General features: G+C 36.6%; 1 protein-coding gene across 5 annotated transcripts in view; it reads left to right on the forward strand.

Annotated features, from left to right (window-relative positions):
* PPP6R3 (protein phosphatase 6 regulatory subunit 3) overlaps positions 1-19,653 on the forward strand; it is a 50,615-nt gene that overhangs the window by 17,214 nt on the left and 13,748 nt on the right. For 3 of the 5 annotated variants that reach the window (XM_058807506.1, XM_058807503.1, XM_058807505.1), the window contains exons 2-15: positions 4,236-4,468; positions 5,410-5,596; positions 6,405-6,542; positions 7,081-7,146; positions 8,003-8,115; positions 8,584-8,697; positions 9,367-9,496; positions 10,576-10,728; positions 12,606-12,755; positions 13,258-13,322; positions 15,790-15,905; positions 16,295-16,380; positions 17,588-17,674; positions 19,265-19,362. In XM_058807506.1, coding sequence (XP_058663489.1) covers positions 4,242-4,468; positions 5,410-5,596; positions 6,405-6,542; positions 7,081-7,146; positions 8,003-8,115; positions 8,584-8,697; positions 9,367-9,496; positions 10,576-10,728; positions 12,606-12,755; positions 13,258-13,322; positions 15,790-15,905; positions 16,295-16,380; positions 17,588-17,674; positions 19,265-19,362 — 1,730 coding nt within the window. In that variant the 5' untranslated portion in view covers positions 4,236-4,241. Of the gene's footprint in view, positions 1-2,111; positions 2,248-4,235; positions 4,469-5,409; positions 5,597-6,404; positions 6,543-7,080; positions 7,147-8,002; positions 8,116-8,583; positions 8,698-9,366; positions 9,497-10,575; positions 10,729-12,605; positions 12,756-13,257; positions 13,323-15,789; positions 15,906-16,294; positions 16,381-17,587; positions 17,675-19,264; positions 19,363-19,653 lie in introns of those variants that run through there. The other 2 variants (XM_058807504.1, XM_058807507.1) reach the window with 2 other exon arrangements.

The raw sequence follows: 19,653 nt of genomic DNA on the forward strand, positions 1-19,653 counted from the left end.
TTAATATGTTTAAAGGTCTTAGAAGATAATCTACCAAAATTTTTCATGATAGAAGCTTAATAAATTGTCTTCATTATTGCTTTATTCTTCCTTAAACTTACCTACCTATTTGGTTTTTAGGATCAAGGGATTCTTTGCATTGGAAATGCTTTTATCACTAAGAAGTGCAAGACCATCCTAAAATGAAGGGCTCCTTTGATGGTTGCTCTCCTTGCATCCAACAATTAGGTTGGCTTTTGCTAGTTGCTGCACAGAAATTATAAATTCTGTTTTGCTGAAGTAGGCTGCATCCCTTAAGATGTGTTTCAATTGTGGAAATGTTTGTTGGTGCAAAAGTAACTAATTTTCTTTTCCATTTGTGTACTTGAACTCTATAGTAAGAAAATACAGTAGTGCACAAAGAGAAATGACAAATTCTGAGTTTTTTTTATAATTCAGTAATTGTTACAACTCTACATGTAGCATTTATCAGAATTTCACATACTACAGACTCTTCAGCTTGACACTGAAAGTTTCTCTGGCTTGAAAAATGGAACTGGGCATTGCAGTAAAATCTGTGAAATTCCTGCCTAACACTCTGTGTATATGCCTTTGACATCTATGTAGTTATCAGGTAAAGAGCTTTCAGCTGGCTACTGAAATCCTTCTGGTTTTACTTCTGCACTGGTCTAGATGCCCATGTCTGTTTGGAGCTGCCAGTACTCACGTTTATATGGAAATCTGAGGTACTCAGTTGGAAGGAACTCAATGTAAAACACCCTTCTCATGTTTGTTTAACCTAAGTTTGATGCTTAAAAGTTCAACTCAAAGGAACAGCTTACTTTAGTTTTCTTATTTACTGAAAAGACTTCTGGATGCCATCAAGACTTGTTAGTCTGTTTTGTAAAAGGTTCAGTTTAGGAGACATTGTCCAAAATTAAACTGTATGCTTCTCTGACTGGAGTTCACATCTTAGTCTGGTAGCTTGAAAACACCAATGTGTCTGCTCAGGAAAGGTGTGTGACAGCTGCCATCGCTTGAAGCTACAGAGAAACTTTGTGATACAACTGTTACCAACTTTTTTTGATGGAAATGCCACTTAAGCACTTAACCTCCAAAAAGAACCACTCATTAGTTACTGTTAAAAATACTTGTGTGGTTTTCTTTCTCTGTGACAGACAGAAGATTTAATTTTCCTTCTTGATCTAAAAGGATTATATCCAAGCATTATTTCTTCCATTTAGCACATAATTAAAGTGAGAATTTAAGTAACCTGTATGCCAGCAGTTAAAAGCAGGCTTTCTTTGCTTTGTTGGACTTTTTTCCTTTTCATATTTAAGTCAAGACTTTATTACATGGAATGCTATTCAACATTCATTCAGAGAAGAATCTGTTAACAATATTAATTAAGAAAACAAAGCAATATTTTTATGGATATTAGATGTTACTCAGAATCTTGAATTGTCGTAAGTTGAACTTGCTGATCAAGTTCATGTAAACTTTAGTAAGTACTGTTTAATGAACTGAATGTCAGTCTTGCTTACTGGAAGCTTTCAGAGATTATAGAAAACTAACATGTTACAAAAGACAATCAAATACATACAGCATCTTTACCAACTTTAACACATTTTGTCTTTCCACATGTGAGTTTTTAACATCATCTTGGATTATTTTGCTTCTTGCAGTTTCTAATCTTGAGCATGTCTCGTATTTGGAAGTCTTTTCTATCTTGCATTAAGTCCGAATGTCTTTTTCTGCTCTGGCTGAAAGTGATGTGACATTGGGAGTAATACAACCCATTTGATCCATTGAGTTTTTTATAAATTTGCAGGTGGTGAAGTTTTGAAAGGAGCACACTTGTAAGTTTTGGACAGAAGGCCTAATGCCAGCTCTGTTAAAGGCACTGAAATTTGAAAAAGCATGGTGATGATTCAGAATTAGTAGATTTTGGGAGGGAGGGTAGAACAGTAGGCTTTGAGAAAAATAGCAATCACATGTTTTGATTTTAAAACTTGCAATCAAAACTATGCTGATTCTAGATTCCTGTCAGTAATAACGCCTGAGAAAATTCTCTTCTCTTCAGGGTTCCTTGAGTTTCCTTTGGCACAGTTTATGTTGTTTATTTTTCCTTATTTCAAAGGACCTGGGCTCCTGTTGAGAAGTGATGGAATAATCTGTGGCCGGCACCTGAGATATTGAGGGAGCAGCCCCTAAAGGAGCTTGCCTGGGAGACAGTTTGTGAAATAACGCAGTAACATGTTTGCAGTAGTACGCCTCTTTTTTTGTTATTGCTCTTTTCCATTGTTGAATTTCTCTTGAAATAACTGACTGAGAAATACACTGAAGCTATGAAATGAGCATTAATCACCTCAGAGGTATTCACATCTCAAATTAGCACTGATAGTGGTTACTTATGAGCATGGTACTTTAATTGGGGCAAGGGGAGGGATTTGATTTACTTTCTAGAGGTTTAAAAATCCCAATCAAAAAATATTCTCTGGCTTTAATAATGCACTGTTTTCACTTCCTTACAGTAAGTTTGTGTGTAGCTTGCATTACCCACAAGCTAATGTTTTCCACAACTGTATAAGTTGATTTAAGCTAATTTGTAAGATCAGGTGTGTTAAACCCTGCTTGAAAGTTTACTAATACTTCTAGTACAAAATAGGGCTTTTTCTGCTTCCTAATAATTTAATACTTGCATGAGATGTTGGATTAGTACCAGTACTGTAGACAGATAAATCTGTACATTGTCTGATTGGTTTTGTTTGAATCCCATGTCTTTATGAACAGAAAGCTATGTCATGTAGGTCCAGTTACGAATGTTACGACTTCTGAAAAAAGGTCAAGCAGAGTGAGGTGATCAGTATTTAGTGGTTAAAGCAACAATTAAAACCCTCAGAGCAATTAAAACATCTCCATAATGAGTATAACAAGCTTTATAGTATTTAGACTGAATACTGAAAATCTTGCCAGTGGAAAGATTGCGCACACGAAAGTTTTGCTAGATCCTTGAGGTTGTTTTTGTTTCCAAACTGCTCAATTACTAAATTTGATACAATGCTGTAGTGTAAGTGTGCATGCTGAATCCATTTCAACTTGGAAGTAGGTGCTTAAATGCTGTTTCTTAGTTGCAAAAGAATTGGGTATTTCTATTCTATATTTATGGGGTGTTTTGAGTGTATGACAACAGCATAGTTGGATTATTGCCTTTAAGCTTGCTCCTTTATACAGCCTACAGTTTACAGAAGTGTCCTTGCCAAAATAATACTGTTCACTGAAATTCCCTGCCTTAACTACGTGTCCTCACAGCTGATATTGCTAATGCACAGCAGTAACTCAGTAACTAATATATTGATCTGATCTTTCACATTTGGAAAATACTTACTAAAAGAGCAAAAGGAGTCTCTTACTTAAAGTGTGCTGCTCAAAACTACTGCTTTCAGTTGTAAGGAAAGGAAAGTTTTTCTTACTGTGTTCCAGTATCTCTTTTCAGTCCAATTAAAATCTGCAGTCTTATAAACCTAGTTAATACTGTGTCAGAGGTCAAATGTCATGTAAAAGCCCTGTTTTCAGGGCTGGAGGGAAATGAAGTGTTTATATATGGAGCTTAATGAGAAGTGAAAGCAAGAATTTAGTGGGTCTGTTGTAGACTGAAATACTCTTTTCTGATAGCACAGTTGTCTCAGTAGCAGCTGTTCAAAAGGTGGCTTAGAGAAACAGAATTAATATAGAGGTGCCAAAGCATTTTATAGGAAAAGGTGAAGTTGTTCATTCTTATAGCACTGTTACGGCCTCTTAAAGTGTTTCAGTGGCTGGGGCCACTGCCCTTGACATGTTTGTGTAACACACCTTGGCCTTTGATATTCTCCTCTGTCAAGTCTGTGGAGGCAGGGACAATTAGTGTAGTGTTGAAATTAGCTCCTGCACTCTGAATTGTGCTTCCTGCAAGCTAAAATTCTTTTAATTCCTCTACCTTTATAGATGTTTTCTTCAGTGGTGGGGGTGGTATTTCAGTGCAGTTATTCTCTGTCCATTTCATCTTCACCCAGCTCAATTAATTGCTGAGCTAATAGTTCTGAATCTCTGACTCAATGCATAGATTAAAAACAAGGAATGGGAAAAGCAAATTTCATACCTTGTTCTTTAATGCGAATTGGCATGTTCCTTTCATGTAAGTAAAACCCTGCCTGACTCTTACCTTTGGATGTTAGAATAATGGCTACTGCTGATATACTGCTGTTCTTCTTACCCAGACCAGCATGTTTTGGAAATTTGATCTCCATTCGTCATCGCACATAGATACACTTCTGGAGAGAGAAGATGTAACACTGAAGGAATTGATGGATGAAGAGGATGTTCTACAGGAGTGCAAGGCTCAGAATCGCAAACTTATAGAGTTTCTGCTGAAGTCAGAATGTTTGGAAGACTTAGTTTCATTTATTATTGAAGAGCCACCTCAAGACATGGATGAAAAAATTCGATATAAGTAGGAAAACTTTTGGGGTTGGGGGAGATTTGGAAGGTGGAAAGAGGACTAAATAAATCTAGTTAATTTGCTAGTGTGAATCCCTGTGTGCTGGTGCATAGTACAGTATTGGTGTGTTTTAGATTAAGTATGTTTTCAAGAGGCTTCACGGAACTTCTAAGTAAATCATTCTGATATATGTGCATAGTTTCCAAATGGAAGCTTCTTACAAATGCTTCCAAAACCGGTTCATGTCCAAAGGAGTTGCTAAAAAAACCCTTTTTGGGTAGTATAACTGTGGTTAGCTTTGTTTTGTTTATTTTGTTAGATGTTTTGAAGATACCTCTTAGAAGATTTGTGATAATCCTTGGAACAATGTCCTTAGGGTCCCAGTGCTGATGTTTTCCTTTCCAGAGTATGGCCATGACTTCTTGCTTGCTGAGAAGGTTCATGCTCAAAATCCATCTAGCAATTTGTAGAAAAGCACTTCTACAGCTTTTGGCCCATTTTAGTGTCTGTACAGAAAGGTGCTTTGTTTCTTAAAATAGTGTGTTAAAATAATGTGAAATAAGTTACACTGTTAGTTGCAGAACTTCACCATTTCTGAAAAACCAAGTCTCCTGTAAATGTTTCTAGTAGAGTTGGAAATTAAAGCAATAAGAAGTCAGTACTTGAAGAGATGGATTTAACAATAGATCTTGAAATGAAAGCTTGCTCTTTGCTTTTTCAGCTTCTCTACTGGTGTTCTATTGCAACTTAAGATTGAAGTAGTGCCCTTCTTAAATGAAAACAGATCTTATAGGCTGAATGTGCAGTTCTATTAGTTTGTGTTAGTTTGCTACTTTAGTATAGACCAAGCCTGCTTGAAAATTTAGTCAGATGCATTACCAGGTTCTGAATTCAGAGCTGCAGGTATGAGCGTTCCAAAGTATGAGTGATGGATAATTTTTTCTTTTCCCCAGATACCCAAACATATCATGTGAGCTGCTTACATCAGATGTCTCACAGATTAATGATAGGTTGGGAGAAGAAGAATCCTTACTCCTGAAACTGTACAGCTTCCTCTTAAATGAATCTCCTCTAAACCCTCTACTGGCCAGTTTCTTCAGCAAGGTGTTAAGTATTCTTATCAGCAGAAAACCAGAACAGGTAACTATTTGCAAACTCACCAGTTTTACAAGTGCTCTGATAAAGCTGTGGTACTCAGCAATTCTGCTTTAAGATACACAATTTACAGATAGCAAAAGAGTCAAAAGAGGGCATTCAGGTTCCACCCTAGCTGAATACACCTTTTCATTATGCACAATTAAAAATACACTTGGATGAGTAGGATGTATTTGATTCACATTTGCCTGAGCTGTTTATGCAATCAGTGTGTGAGTGCCTACCTTTTGGCTTAGCTCAGTGTTTTACATGATCATATTTGCATTTATTGCTGTTAAAAGCAAAAGTAAATGACTTGAATCAGTGATAGTGATTCTGACTTGGTGTGAAGAATTATTTAGAGCAAGGAGAGAAACATTTGAAGTCCTTGTTCAGAAGAGCTCTTGTACTCAGTGTATGTGGCTCAATACTGCAAACATCTGCAATGATGACTCTCAGACCTGAGGTACTGTTTGTATTAAGAGTTTTGCTCTGTTGAGCTTTGCCCATTAAGCAGAGGTGAGACTGATTGATATCAAAAAGAAAACCTGACTCTGCTTTGGATTATAAGTAGGTTATGGTCAGCAAGTTGGGTTTGAGAGGAGACCCAGGACATGCTGCATGTAGTATGGATCTGCCCTGTGCCTGGGTTTTGTTTTGTCTTGTCTTGTACTGCAGGCTTTAAGTGGCAGAAGTGTTTAAGAAGTTGTCATCTCTTTTGTCAGTTTGATAGGAGAGTGAAATGAAAAGTGATTGGTGTAATTTATCATGTAAAATATATGAAGCAAATATAAGTTTGCTTTTTCATTTCCAGATTGTAGATTTTTTAAAGAGGAAGCATGATTTTGTAGACCTCATTATTAAGCACATAGGGACCTCTGCTATCATGGACTTGTTGCTCAGGCTACTGACTTGCATAGAACCTCCACAGCCCCGGCAAGAAGTGCTAAATGTGAGTAAAATATCGCAGAACTTTTGTCTGACATGTGTGAACTCGAAGCTGGCTTAATTTCTCCTGGCTTTGCTAAGTTTATTTCTTGAATATGCTGAAATTAGATGTGTGGGGTTTTGTTTGTTTGTGTTTTTTGTTTGTTTGTTCTTGGTTTTGGGTTTTTTTTTGAGCTGCCAATATTTTTCCAGTAAAACCCCACTGCTGCTGGGGACAACTTAGAACCTGGGTGGCTGATCTGTTCCCCAGTCTTTGGTATCTAACTTACATCTGACAAATGCATTTTTTAAATTGTTTTGTACCTTACCAAACACACTTTGGCATCAAAGTTTGTTGACATTAACCTAAGATTTTTTTTTTTCCTGTGACTAAGAAATGCTGATTTTACTTTTTCTTTTTTCTGAATTACTGTAAGTCCTTATTTAGAAGTATTGACATTATGACTTGTGGCAGATGTCAAAGGCTACTTTCATTTTCATGAGTTCATTTAATTAATTCACTTGGGAAAAATTCTTATTAACATCCACAAACATTTTTGCAGTGGCTGAATGAGGAGAGAATTATCCAGCGGCTTGTGGAAATTGTACACCCATCTCAAGATGAAGATGTAAGTACTGCTCTTGCCTTAGACAGAGGCAAGACAGTTAGAGAATAAAGTGGGTGTTTATTAAAGGCCTTTCACAGATACACCTTGGGCAGTGCAGGAGCCTCGCAGAGGCTACACCCAAGGTGGACAGGAGTTTTCTCAGACAGATGTAAGTTTGGTCTATTTGCATATCAGAGGTTAATTGTCCAATTATAGCTTCAGGTAATGAATTCACATTGCCCTGATTTGCTTCTCCCCCCAGTTCATTTTTGTTTATACTTTTCAGGCCTGAGGCTGTGATGGTAACCCTGGTTCTCAGGCCTGGAAGGATTTTGTCTGACCAAACTGTGAAGAGAGCTTACTAACACTCTATGTGAAGTTCAGTTACACACTAACGCAGTACAGGATCTGAAAAATATAAAAGCTAAAACTTAAGGCATCACTGGCACCCCCCTGGGTGTCTCTGTTCAGCTGTACAACATACTGTTAGAACTTTTAGTTTTACTGTTTTCTGCTTGCTTTTTTCAGTAAGCTGATTTCTGTATTAAGTGTGGTTATTTGAGGAAGGTTATGTGGTTTTGTCCACCTCCCTGCCCCCTTTTTGAGATCCATATCAAAGCCTTAGGCATACTTGAAGTTGTTGGAAGATTCAGCTCTCATGTTTTGCCATCTTAATGTTGGAAATAGATTCTTGCCTCATGCCTTCATTTTTTTTTTTGTTTTGTTAAGGGTCAATTAGGACATAAAGCTAACTGCCTGAATGTTTTATGGGTAGGAGAGCTCTTGTTAGTGTTGAAATTTTCACCTTTTTAAACTGAAGAATTAGAGTCCAGCATGTTATTATTCTTGTAGTTCAAAGTGCTGTTTTCTGTTTCAGAGGCATTCAAATGCATCACAGTCACTCTGTGAAATTATTCGTCTAAGCAGAGACCAGATGCTACAAGTACAGAACAGTTCAGAACCAGATCCACTGCTTGCAAGTTTAGAGAAGTAAGTTGGTTTGAATTTTTGATTTTATTCTCACTTTGTAAGAAACTACTTTTTAAGTTTTGACCTTGAAAGCCTTCAGAAATGGCAAGCTCTTTTCAGGTTAATTTTCTTGACTACCTGTCTTTTGTTTGTCTAATGAAAAATAACTTGGCAAGTGAGCAGAGGACACCTGGAGGATTTTCTAGTGGGGAGTGTAGAAGAGAAGTTGTCTCATTAAATTATTTTCTATGCTGCCCAATTGAATGGTATCTTATGTGGGGAGGTCAGCTTGATACTGTGCAGACTAAATATGGGAAACTTCAGCTTTGTTCTGTTGCTTGTTTTAAGTTAATCTAACTCTATGTTTCTGTCAGAAAAGATTCTCCTGTATTTAGTTTTCCCTTTTTTAATGTGGGCAAGTGGGAGTTATTTCTGCTAACAACTGTATCCTGAAGTGGTTTCATTTGTTACCAATGCTTTTCTTTTCAGACAAGAAATCATAGAGCAGCTTCTGTCTAATATTTTTCATAAAGAAAAAAATGAATCTGCAATTGTCAGTGCAATCCAAATCCTATTGACCTTACTTGAGACAAGACGACAGACGTAAGTGTTACTATTTCACTTTGTTTATGCCTGCAGTAGCAAATGCCTTCCTTGTGCTTGTGACCAAGCCACTTCTGTGACCTGTTGTAGCTGAAGGAGTAAAAATGCAAATCAGGTGATTGGTTGGCATTGCTACACTTTCACCAAATGACTGCTCTTTCTGCAGCTTTTTCTACTGTGAGTACCAATAGACAGATCAGATTAAATACATTTCATCACTTGATTTCTGGATACAGGGAATAGAATAAATAGATGTAGTGCAGTGACTGAATATTGACTTTTCAAAAGTTACTTGTAGTATTATTGCAACTTAATTTGGAGAAAACTGCTGAACAGATCTCTCTGGTACATTCAACTTACGTTGTTTCACATAGACAAATGAAGCTCTTTATCTGCTTCAATAAAACGAATTAAAATGTAATTTTTAATCTCAAAACTATTTTGGGGATTTCAAGCACAATAAACCTAGAAATACCAGGGCTAGTGTTTGGGAAAATCTCTTGTTCAACCATTATGTCACACTTAATTTTTATGTGTGTGTAACCCTAGGTTTTTACATTTTTTACATCTTAGTTATTCTCACATCCTTTCAGAACTGTTACATACCTCAGGGATGCTTTACAACTAGTTTTGGTGCTAATTATCAAATTTTGCTTATGTGCATTTTAGATTTGAAGGTCATATAGAGATCTGTCCTCCAGGCATGAGCAATTCCACATATTCTGTCAACAAAAGTGTTTTAGAAGCCATAAAAGCACGACTTTCATCCTTTCATCAGCTCCTACTTGAGCCTCCAAAAGTAAGTGAAATCTTGTGTTAACAAATTAATTGAAGCAAAACTTAACCATGTGTCTGTTTTAGGCAGATTATAATAAACAAAACCCAGTCTGACAACTTTCAGGCAAGCACCCAGCCTACTTCCTAGCCTGTTGTGAGCTTTGGCTCAGGCCAGCAGTAATAATGAACAGCAATGCTTTGTGCTTTTCCAGCACAAACTTGGTTTAATTAGCAAAGTAACCTTGGAGCAGGGTTTCTTCCTAAATGCAACAAAAAGAGATTTGCTGTATATTTTGTACTTGAAAATCCAGTCTGGATAGGAAATATGGACTATAGATGCTGCACTTGTTTGGAGCTTTGGAATGGCCCACATTAGGCTCATGCAATTCTCTTGACTTTCCCAGGACCCAAGTAGATGAGATCCATGTCATATCTCTGCACCCTAGGCATGTTAAATTCCTTGGGCTTTTTAACTGATTTAAGCAATTTAACTCTGTCATGCTCTTGCCAAAGATAAAAAGAATGTATAAATACGGGGTTTACCTGTGATCCATTGGTATTTTCTACTCAGATTTTCACTAGCAGAATTTCAGTTGGAGCACTGCACCCTGAACTGGGTGCTGCAGATTTTAACAGAGAATTGAACGTGAAATTGTTTTTAAATATATGAAGCTAGGGTTGCTGAGGCATTATAATGTATTTATACTGTCCACCTAGCTGTTCTGTGTACATTGTAGTAATGCAGAATTTAGCTAGACTGAGTGAGAATTATTTCTGGGGAACTATCTTGTAATTCCTGTCAAGGATGAGTAGACTTCATCTACTTTGAGATCCTGTCTCAAAGTAGTAGTTAACAATCACTTTTTTACCGAGTTGTAGCTTTCATGTGACTGGTTTTAATGTTTCCTGTCTGTGGAATTAAAATAAGCTACAGTATTTGGAATTAAAAATAGGGGATTTTTGCAGGATGAAGGTAAGACTGTTGCTTAAGGACTAAATGTATCTATTTTTAAGCACTATCCAGCTATTGTATGTAGAAATGATAAGCTGAATTTTTAGAAGGTATTTTAAGGGATTTATGTATTAAACTTTTTTTTTCAGAAAAGTGTCATGAAGACAACCTGGGGTGTACTGGATCCACCTGTAGGAAACACACGTTTAAATGTGATTAGATTAATATCTAGCCTTTTACAGACAAATACAAGCAGTGTGAATCAGGAGCTTATAGAACTTAACAGCATAGGAGTCATACTGGTAAGAACTTTATGCTGTCTTCATTTTTATGGATGGCTGTTAAGATCTTGTCTGCTTTTTCTGACTCTGCAGATAATTTTCCAGTCTAACTTATTTTCCAGCCTAACTTTTCAGCACCTTTGTATTGTGGTGTCTATTGCTTGGTTTAAAAACTTTTAATACTGGATTTTGCTGTTAATCTGTCTGAATCAGGTGTGTCCTTCTGACCACTTTAATGATTCTTACTTGCTGCACCTTCATAAATACATGAAGTGTTTTTCTTAATAAGCTTATTTTCAACTGGATGTTCTGGAGTGTTCAGCCATGTTCAAGGCTTCATTTCTATTTTCATTTTTTCCCTAAGTTGTTCCCTAAAGGCCTCTTTTTCTCACTTAATATATTATGAAATGGTATCTCAGCAGTGTCCTGTAAAGGAACAGTTATGCTTGGTAGCTTGTATTCCTTCAGACTTCAAAGCAAGGTGATGTACAGCAAACTCAGTTACCTAACTCATTGCTCTTTGCTGATGTAAACATGTACTTTGAGTACTTCCTACCTCATACTTCCACTGTAGCAGATGTATTCTTTGTGTTTCAGTTCACCCAAGAAATCCAAATGTTGGTTGATTAAAAAATAACTTGAAATAACGTAGAACTTAAGCTAGTTACTGAATAACAGTATGTAAACTTCTCAGTTGGCAGTTGCAAGCCTAAAGTGTAAATACCTTCTCTTTCCTGCTTTTAGTCCAAAGCCCCTTTTTGCTGTGACTGATTATTATAGTGTGATTCAAATGTTTCCATCTCAAATTTTCTTCACAGTTGGATTTGCAGACAGGTACTAACTTTTATACAAATAGTTGACTTCACTGTAGCTGCAGTTTTTCCTAGAGCCATTGTCTAAGAGAGCATACACACTATGAATGCTTGCATGTTCTTGTAAATAGATTATTTTGTGAACTGTATTCAGTGAGGTTTGAACACTTTCCTGTTGCAGGTTTTACAGAAGGAAAAAGGTAATTGTAGCCATGGAAACCTCAGTGCTTCATGCTGTTTGCTGAAACAGCACATGTTTCACTGGACAGGCTTGACTTAAGAAAAGTTATGGGTGAATGTCATTAGGACTGAAGAGAGATTGAAGACCTTTAGCTGTACTTTGAATGAGACTAAAATTGTTCAATACTGTTCCAATCACTGCACATATTTCCAGAACTCACTACATTTTACCAGTGACACCAATCATTTAAATTTTGCAGTGAGTAGCCAAAATAGCTAGGCTTGACAAAAACCTTATTTGTGTTTAAGAGAAAAAAATGTGGAGAAGCAGGAACTTGACTAAATGGATGCTGTTTATTACATTTCAGCCTTAGTATTTGTCTTGTACTTTGCTAATAATCTTAAACTGTTTCTAGATTATCTGAGATTGTGGATGATGGGTTTGAAACAGGTAGATACAATTTCATAAGGAATCTTACTGAAGTGAGGAGCACATTTATAAAAGGGTATTATACATACTAGGAAGTTAAGTGAACTCAAAAAAGTCAAGGACTTCTAAGGTCATAAAGAACATTTCTGGGCTGCAGCTGAGTGAAGGAATGTAAATAGGGAGCATTATTTCTCCCTGTCTTCATAGTCTGAAAGTGCATTACTTGTGACCCCTGCAATAAATTCATTTAGTTGCATTCTTGTTCTGATCCAGTGTAGTACTCCTTGCATTCAGAAAATGGCAAGCACAGAAGTTACTGGTTTTGTGGGTCACAAACTTTTTCTTGTACAATAATACGTAGTGTAGACGTTATTTCTTCCAGTGTAGACATTAAAGTGATTAGATAGGTGAGACTGTTGGTTATGTTTAATGAAAAGGTCTTGGTTTGTGTAAACCTTGGTGAATTTGTTTTTCAGGACATGTTTTTTAAGTATACGTGGAATAACTTTTTGCATACTCAAGTAGAAATCTGTATTGCATTGATTCTTGCGAGTCCTCTTGAAAACACGGAAAATGGCACAATTACAGATCAGGATTCCAGTGGGGACAATCTCTTACTGAAGCATGTAAGTTGTGTTTTACAAGTCTCCTGAATTTTCCTGTTTTCATGCAGTTAATTTTACATAAAATGCACCCCTTTCTACTTAATGTATAGAATGAAAAAAAGTCTTTCTGGTTTTACTTAAAATGTTAGTTCAGGGTGTTAAACCTGAAACTGCCCATAGAGAAGTTTTTTTTTTTTTTTTTTTTTTTGCTGCAAAGTGAGCATGGTGAAGAGCTGGAAGTATTCATTTTCCCTGAAGTTCTTCCTATTTTAAGGCTTAAAATCGCTATTTCAGTAGCTTTATGCTACTACCACAACTCAGCACGTAGAAAGAGGAGTAGAATTAATACAGGTTTAGCTTTTAGGTTTCAGGGTGAGATCTGACTGCTGGAGTTTCAACCCTTTAATGAAAGTATGTATCCTGAATGTGAAATTAATAGTCTTGCAGACTTTAGTATCAACTGTAAAATGCATAAATAGTGTTACATTTTGCTGCTGCTAAGCATATTTTACTTTTTTGACAGCTCTTCCTTAAGTGCCAATTAATAGAAAGAATACTTGAAGCATGGGAGATGAATGAGAAGAAACAGTGAGTAATTAGTTCCCTCATTTCCTGCAATTGTCTAAATAAGACTTGAGTTGTGAAATGAACTTATAACCAATTCAGAAGTGATCTAGCCAGTTCTAAAATCACTTGTATGTTAATATTTGAGTTAAAGCTTTCTCTTGTACTTTTTGGTAGCATTCTAATTCTTTTTCCTGTTGCCATTTGGGAGCACAAGAGTTGTCATTCTTGCCATGTATAAGATATTGCTATGATCTTTAAAGTTTACCCATGTTCAAGTAAAAAAATAAACATACTGTAAGTTTTGAGGGGACAGGAGATACTTACCCAGTAAGCAGTTGGGAATTACTTGTGAACACATCAAAGCATATCACATACTGGGGAGCATCAGACTCCTAAATAGTAAAAGTGAATTCCTCAGCAATAGAATACCTTGTAAAATTATGTATTTGAAAGGATGTAAGCTTCAAGTAACTAATATAGTATATTAGAAACTGTTTTTGTAGCAGGAAAAAAAATTCCTCAGTTGTCACCTTAGGTGGTAAAATGTTCTCATGAAGGCCAAATAATTTTAGCTCTAGAGGTACTGAACAGTAAATGTTAGTTCTGACCTGTCAAAATATTGAATTGACTGGCTGGGGTAGTGCTGCTAGTTTGATGGAATTCCACTCATGAAAACATTCATATCTGAGGTGAATCAGATAGTAAATATATGACTAATGTAACTGACCTGGAAATAAGGATGATGAAGAGGGGGATAATAGAAGAAGGAATGTGCTAAATTTAACTGTAGAAAACATGCTCTCCTGAATGTCTTCCATTTCATATCAATTCTCTTGAGGTTATAGAGAATTGCCAACTTCCCTGGCAGTTAGATTCTTGTAGGAGAGAAATATGAAAAGTTTTCTCTGTAATTCCCACCTAAAACTTAAGTTTTACTTGGATAAGACTGTTCTTGATCCAGTGCTTACCATGTGAATGATTTAATTAAATATTTCGTCTCATGTTTGGGAATATTAATGAAGGAAATAGTGTTTCAAAGCTTAGGTAAGCTTTATCTGGAAACAAACTTACAATGAATTCACTCCTTTATCCAGTTTTATAGAGATATGCCTCCAGCTGTAAAAGATAAAGCTTTAAGGGTACTTTTAGCTTAGCTGTTTCAGGAAATGGGTATTTTTTTAGTCCATTTGTATTCTGTCACTTAATGTTACTTCAAGCAGCTCTAGAAGCTTAAGGGTGACTGCTTTCTGCTGGTAAAAATCTGACATAGTAAAAGTGGTTTGGTTTGCTGGGAATAATAAGCATTTGCTAACAAAAGATACAGTTGTATTCCAGACTTTCTGGCTAGGCAATGTCAAGTCAGTCTAGTTTGTCAAATAGAAGTGCTCTGTGTAATATCCTGTGTTAGAAACTATAACCTTTGCTGTTATCATGTGCTGCTTATTTTGAATGTGCTTGTTACCTAAGCAAGCTGTAAACACTGTGGTAGTTTATTCGTGATATCTTGCATAGACATAACATAATTTCAGTTACCTCATATGTTAGATGATGATAGTGGAAAATAAAATCATGTGATCTGTGTTTGCATAACATAAGGTATTTCATGAGCTGCTGTCACTTTACAAAGATTTCAGTCATGGGACATTTGTCTAGCTGGGTGAGGGGGTCTTTCTTGGTTCTTGTTTAAAACACAAACCCATAAATTGATGCAGCAAAAGTTTGGTTGGCTTGCAGCCAAATGCTAGAGAATCTGTTCAAGCTGGATCTCTCATGATTGCTATTTGGTCAGATTTAGAATGGTTCCAACTGGCAGTAGGTGTTCAGAGCACTACTCTAACATCTGGTAATTCCTGTTTGTGCAGAGCAGTTCTGTGCAAAATATTTAAATGGCTTTGTAATTTTAGCTTTGGTAGGCATGCAAATGTTGTTCCTAAATTTCAGGAAAGCAATGACCCTAACTTAAATGGGTATGCTAAGAAGCCCTGAAATAGTAAAACATACTTAAGAATGCTTTTTCCCTTTTGATCATGGACTGAAAGCTCTGAGGGACTATTTGGTGGTTTAAAGTTTTGCAAAATACTCTCAGCAAAAAGAATTTCCTAAGAACTCTGAATCAGTTGCTAATTCTGTCATTATTTTGCTAATGCATTTTGATTATTTTGTGTGCATTTTGCTTTACACACACACACACACACACACACACACACACACACACACACACACACACAAAAGCAGTACAAACACTTGTACGTGCTTCTTGGTACTTAATGTGCTTGTTAACTCTTCTGAACTGGCTCAGTGAAGTCAAACTCGTTGATCCCTTAAATTCTTAAATATTTTTGTGAACCTGTGGTTTTAGGATGCAAATCTAACTTAAGAACCCCAGTTTGTTGTCTTGCGTACCACCTTGACTCTGGCGGTGGTCTACAAGAGCCTACGGTATCGGAGTTGCTCTGAGTGCAGCAGATGAACTCTTGGTCTCTTGCAGGGCTGAAGGAGGAAGAAGACATGGCTACATGGGGCACCTGACAAGGATAGCAAACTGCATTGTGCACAGCACAGATAAGGGGCCAAACAGCACACTAGTCCAGCAGCTCATCAAAGGTATTCATTCATCCTGACTTTATCTTCAGGGCTTTCATTATTAAATGCTGAGGATATTAAGCAAACTTAAATTAGAAGGCAGCTGTTGGATTAAGTAAGAAAAGAACTGGATTACTTCTGAAGTATTGCCTTTAAAGCAGTCATCCTTAAACAAACGTTGAAGTATTTTCATTTCAAACAGTGTTAAAGCTCCCTGAAATAGATGCAAAGAGGTACTGACCTGTTTAATTTGGACTTGTTTGCTAGATGGAGTTAGATTTATGGATTTAGGAGGATGTATATTTTCTTACCAGTATTTTTGGTAGAGCAGAAAAAAATATTTGAAAATTAAGTGATTGCTTCATTGTTGATAGTTTCTAATTGGTTTGGTGTTTTGTTTCCTGTGCTAGAACTTCCAGAGGAGGTGAGAGAGCGATGGGAAACATTCTGCACCAACTCTTTAGGAGAAACCAACAAGAGGAATACAGTGGATCTGGTAAGTAGCGATGGGTAAGGTATGAAAATGACTGCTGCTTTACTTGGACAGTTTCTTTGTGTCATCACACTGCCAGTCTTCCAAAATCTAGTGTACTTTTAAGGAGTCCCTCTAGTTGCTGAGTTATGGAACTGATAATTCTTTAGTTTACTTTTCAACTAAAGCCATATCATTAATATTTGTGCAGGCATAATGCACATGATCAGCTTGTAATAGCTAACCGGCTCATTACCTGGTGTAGCTAATGCCAGGCAATCTGCAAAGATGAGGATTTCTTTACCTCTTCAAGGTCATGTCCTTGAAAACTCCAGTGTGCTTGAGAGTATGAACTGAAAGTGCAGGAGCTGGTGTTGATTGCTTTCTCTATAGGATGTAAATGACCTAGTACAAGTTTAAGACAAGACTGCTACTTGCACTCCACTGCATGTGTGTGACTGACCTTGCTTAAGTAACTTTGCTCACTGTTGTGCACCTGCCACATTTCTTCTGCATGCAGTTGTAGCGATTACACTTTTGGAAAAACACTTAACTCACGTAGAAGAGGTTTGTGTAATCGTGTTAAAAATAGTCTAAGAGCAATCACTTGGAGACTTCAGTAAGCAGAGGCAGTTTCCAATGTCAACAGATGAATTTGTGGATTTTATTTTACCTGATGACTTCTCCAGGAATGAGTGCTTTGTGTGTGGCTTCATTAACTTTTGCTAGTCTTCTGCTATTTGGACTATAATTAATTGCTGAATTCGCTATTTCAACATAAATATTAACTGGAGCAGGGTGTTAACAGGTGTCAATAGAAGCAATAGGAAGTTCATCTGAAACTGTGCAACTTGTGAACAGGACTAAAAGATATACATAAGGCATTTTTTTCTTGAGCCTGTGAATGCAAAGAAGTTTGTAGGGCTTGCAGATGAATGTTATTTTTCCTCTTGGTAGAAACTATGTCTTGGTCAAGACCAAAAGAAGGATCATGTAAAGAGGAAAAATTTTAGGCTTATAAAAAATGGCACTAATTGGCTCTTTAGATACATAATCATGTGCTTGGAGGTACTTGATGTACTTGGAAGTACAGTAAAACTGAATTGAAAACTTACCTCCAAACTCTGCAGTTTTCAATAGGATAGAAAGACAAAGCATTAAAACAATTTCTTTTATCTGAAACAAACAGGTGCATTATCTACTATGCCAATGACCCAATTTATTTGTCTAGGTTACTACCTGCCACATTCATTCTTCCAGTGATGATGAAATAGACTTTAAAGAAACTGGGTTCTCACAGGATTCTTCTTTGCAGCAGGTGAGTTGAATTCTTTTAACAGCTTAAGTTGGTCTTTCTGTAAAAGTAAATTAAGTAATTTTTTAAAAAGCAGTGGAACTTTTATTTTCTCTCACAAGCAAATATAAATCTAGAAAGTTTAAATTAAAACCTAGACATGTGTGTATGCACACAGCTGTGTCTTACCAGACTCAAAAGCATCTCTTTGAATTCTTTTGCTGGTAGTGAAAGTGTGGGAGCCTTGTGGCACAAGATTGCCAATAGATCACTTAGATGGCATCAGATGGTTTAGATGCATTATTTGTCGGGGTTACTAACCAAAATCTTTCAGATCACACTAACAGCTGTGTAGTAACTACCTAATCTAATATTGGCTTTGGTGTTTTATGCATTTTCTATAGTTTTTATAATAAGTAATTGCTTGTCTAAGTTTGAATTGTGGGTGGTGGCTCAGTCTTAAAGAATCTGATGCATTTTTATCTGATTAAGTGCTTTTGTACCTATAAGGTGCACCTGTACAAAAACTTGATAAGTTGGGTGCTATCTTTAGCAGCTTTAGTGAGAAAGTAAGATCTTCTAATGTCTCTGTGCTTTTCATGCATCCCCTTAGTGACCTGCTGTGCCTAGGCAATCCCAGCAGTTCCAGGTAGTTAATCTGGAGAAATGCAGATGGTCCAGTGCTGCTTCTTTCAAGTTTGTCTTGCTGTATACCTCCTCCTTTTATATATATTTTCTTTTTCCTTCAATTTTCATAACGCCTTAATCTAAACTTGGGGTTTTTTGATCGTACTTTTGTTTTCTTTCCATATTCACTTTGTTCAACTTTACCACCATACTGTGTCCCCTCAGCTACCTGGGCAAGAAACCAAGAGTTGACATGACAGCTTTATTTCCTAGAGTATCTTGGCGTTGGCTGACTTTACACATGGAAATAACATTATTAAAAGTCCTTAGAGGATGTGTAGTAATTTGTAATTTAATGATAGTCCTGGGAAATAAGAGACAAAAGCTATTGTTAAAGACAGATGATGCCCACATGTACCTTAGTGTATATACTGATCTGCTGGCAGTTGACACTCCTCTGTATTTAAAAAACCAGCACAGTTGTGTCAGTGACACTGCACTGAGATGTAAAATGCTCAATTGTTTCATTCTTCTAATATTTAATAGATGCTGCTGGTGTGTGTGCCTGAGACTGATTTTGCAAGTGATACCTGCATAATAAATATGCAACTATGCTTTAGTATCTATATATAGTTTACTTTTCTGGTTCTTACTATTTATAACTTCATGTTATTTTGAGCAAAGACAGCTTTTTCTTTTATATAGTGTTGTTTCTCTGTTTCTTTGGGGTGAATTTGGAAAGGTGCTGGTTAATGCTAACAGATTTAACTTTACTGAAAGCTGTTAGATTGGCTTTCAGATCAGTAAACGTGAGTAGGGTTGTAATTGATGCTGCCTTTCAAAATTCAGAGGTTAAGACAAATCCTTTTCCTGTCCTTTTATGTTTAGTTTAGATAGACTTTTATTTCTTTGAAGGATAATGGGCAAATAGATTTTAGAGTATTAGTAGAATCATTATATCACTGTCGTTGGTCCTGGGGTTGCCAGGCCTTTTCTGATTATCAGATGCAACAAATGACGTCCAATTTTATTGACCAGTTTGGCTTCAACGATGAGAAGTTTGCTGATCAAGATGACATTGGCAAGTGAGTATAACACTACACTGAATTTGGCTATAGTCTTGTGTGTTCTCTGTCTGTGTTTTTGCCTGTGGTTTTGCTGGTGATAAGTACAAGCATTTACTGATGTGAAGCAGTTGCCAATCAGTCCTCTCTATTTGTGGTATCTGTGTGCATTGAAAGAAGCTTCCCTGAACAGAGGGAAGCAGCAGCTTCTCTTCTTTTTCTAATCTTCTGGTTATACCAGTGTTGAGAAGACTGTGCTTGTGAGCTGAGTTATAATAAAATACTGAGTTATAACTCTACTTTTTACAGCCA

This window comes from Ammospiza caudacuta, chromosome 6, assembly GCF_027887145.1.
Source record: "Ammospiza caudacuta isolate bAmmCau1 chromosome 6, bAmmCau1.pri, whole genome shotgun sequence".
Lineage (NCBI taxonomy): Eukaryota > Metazoa > Chordata > Aves > Passeriformes > Passerellidae > Ammospiza > Ammospiza caudacuta.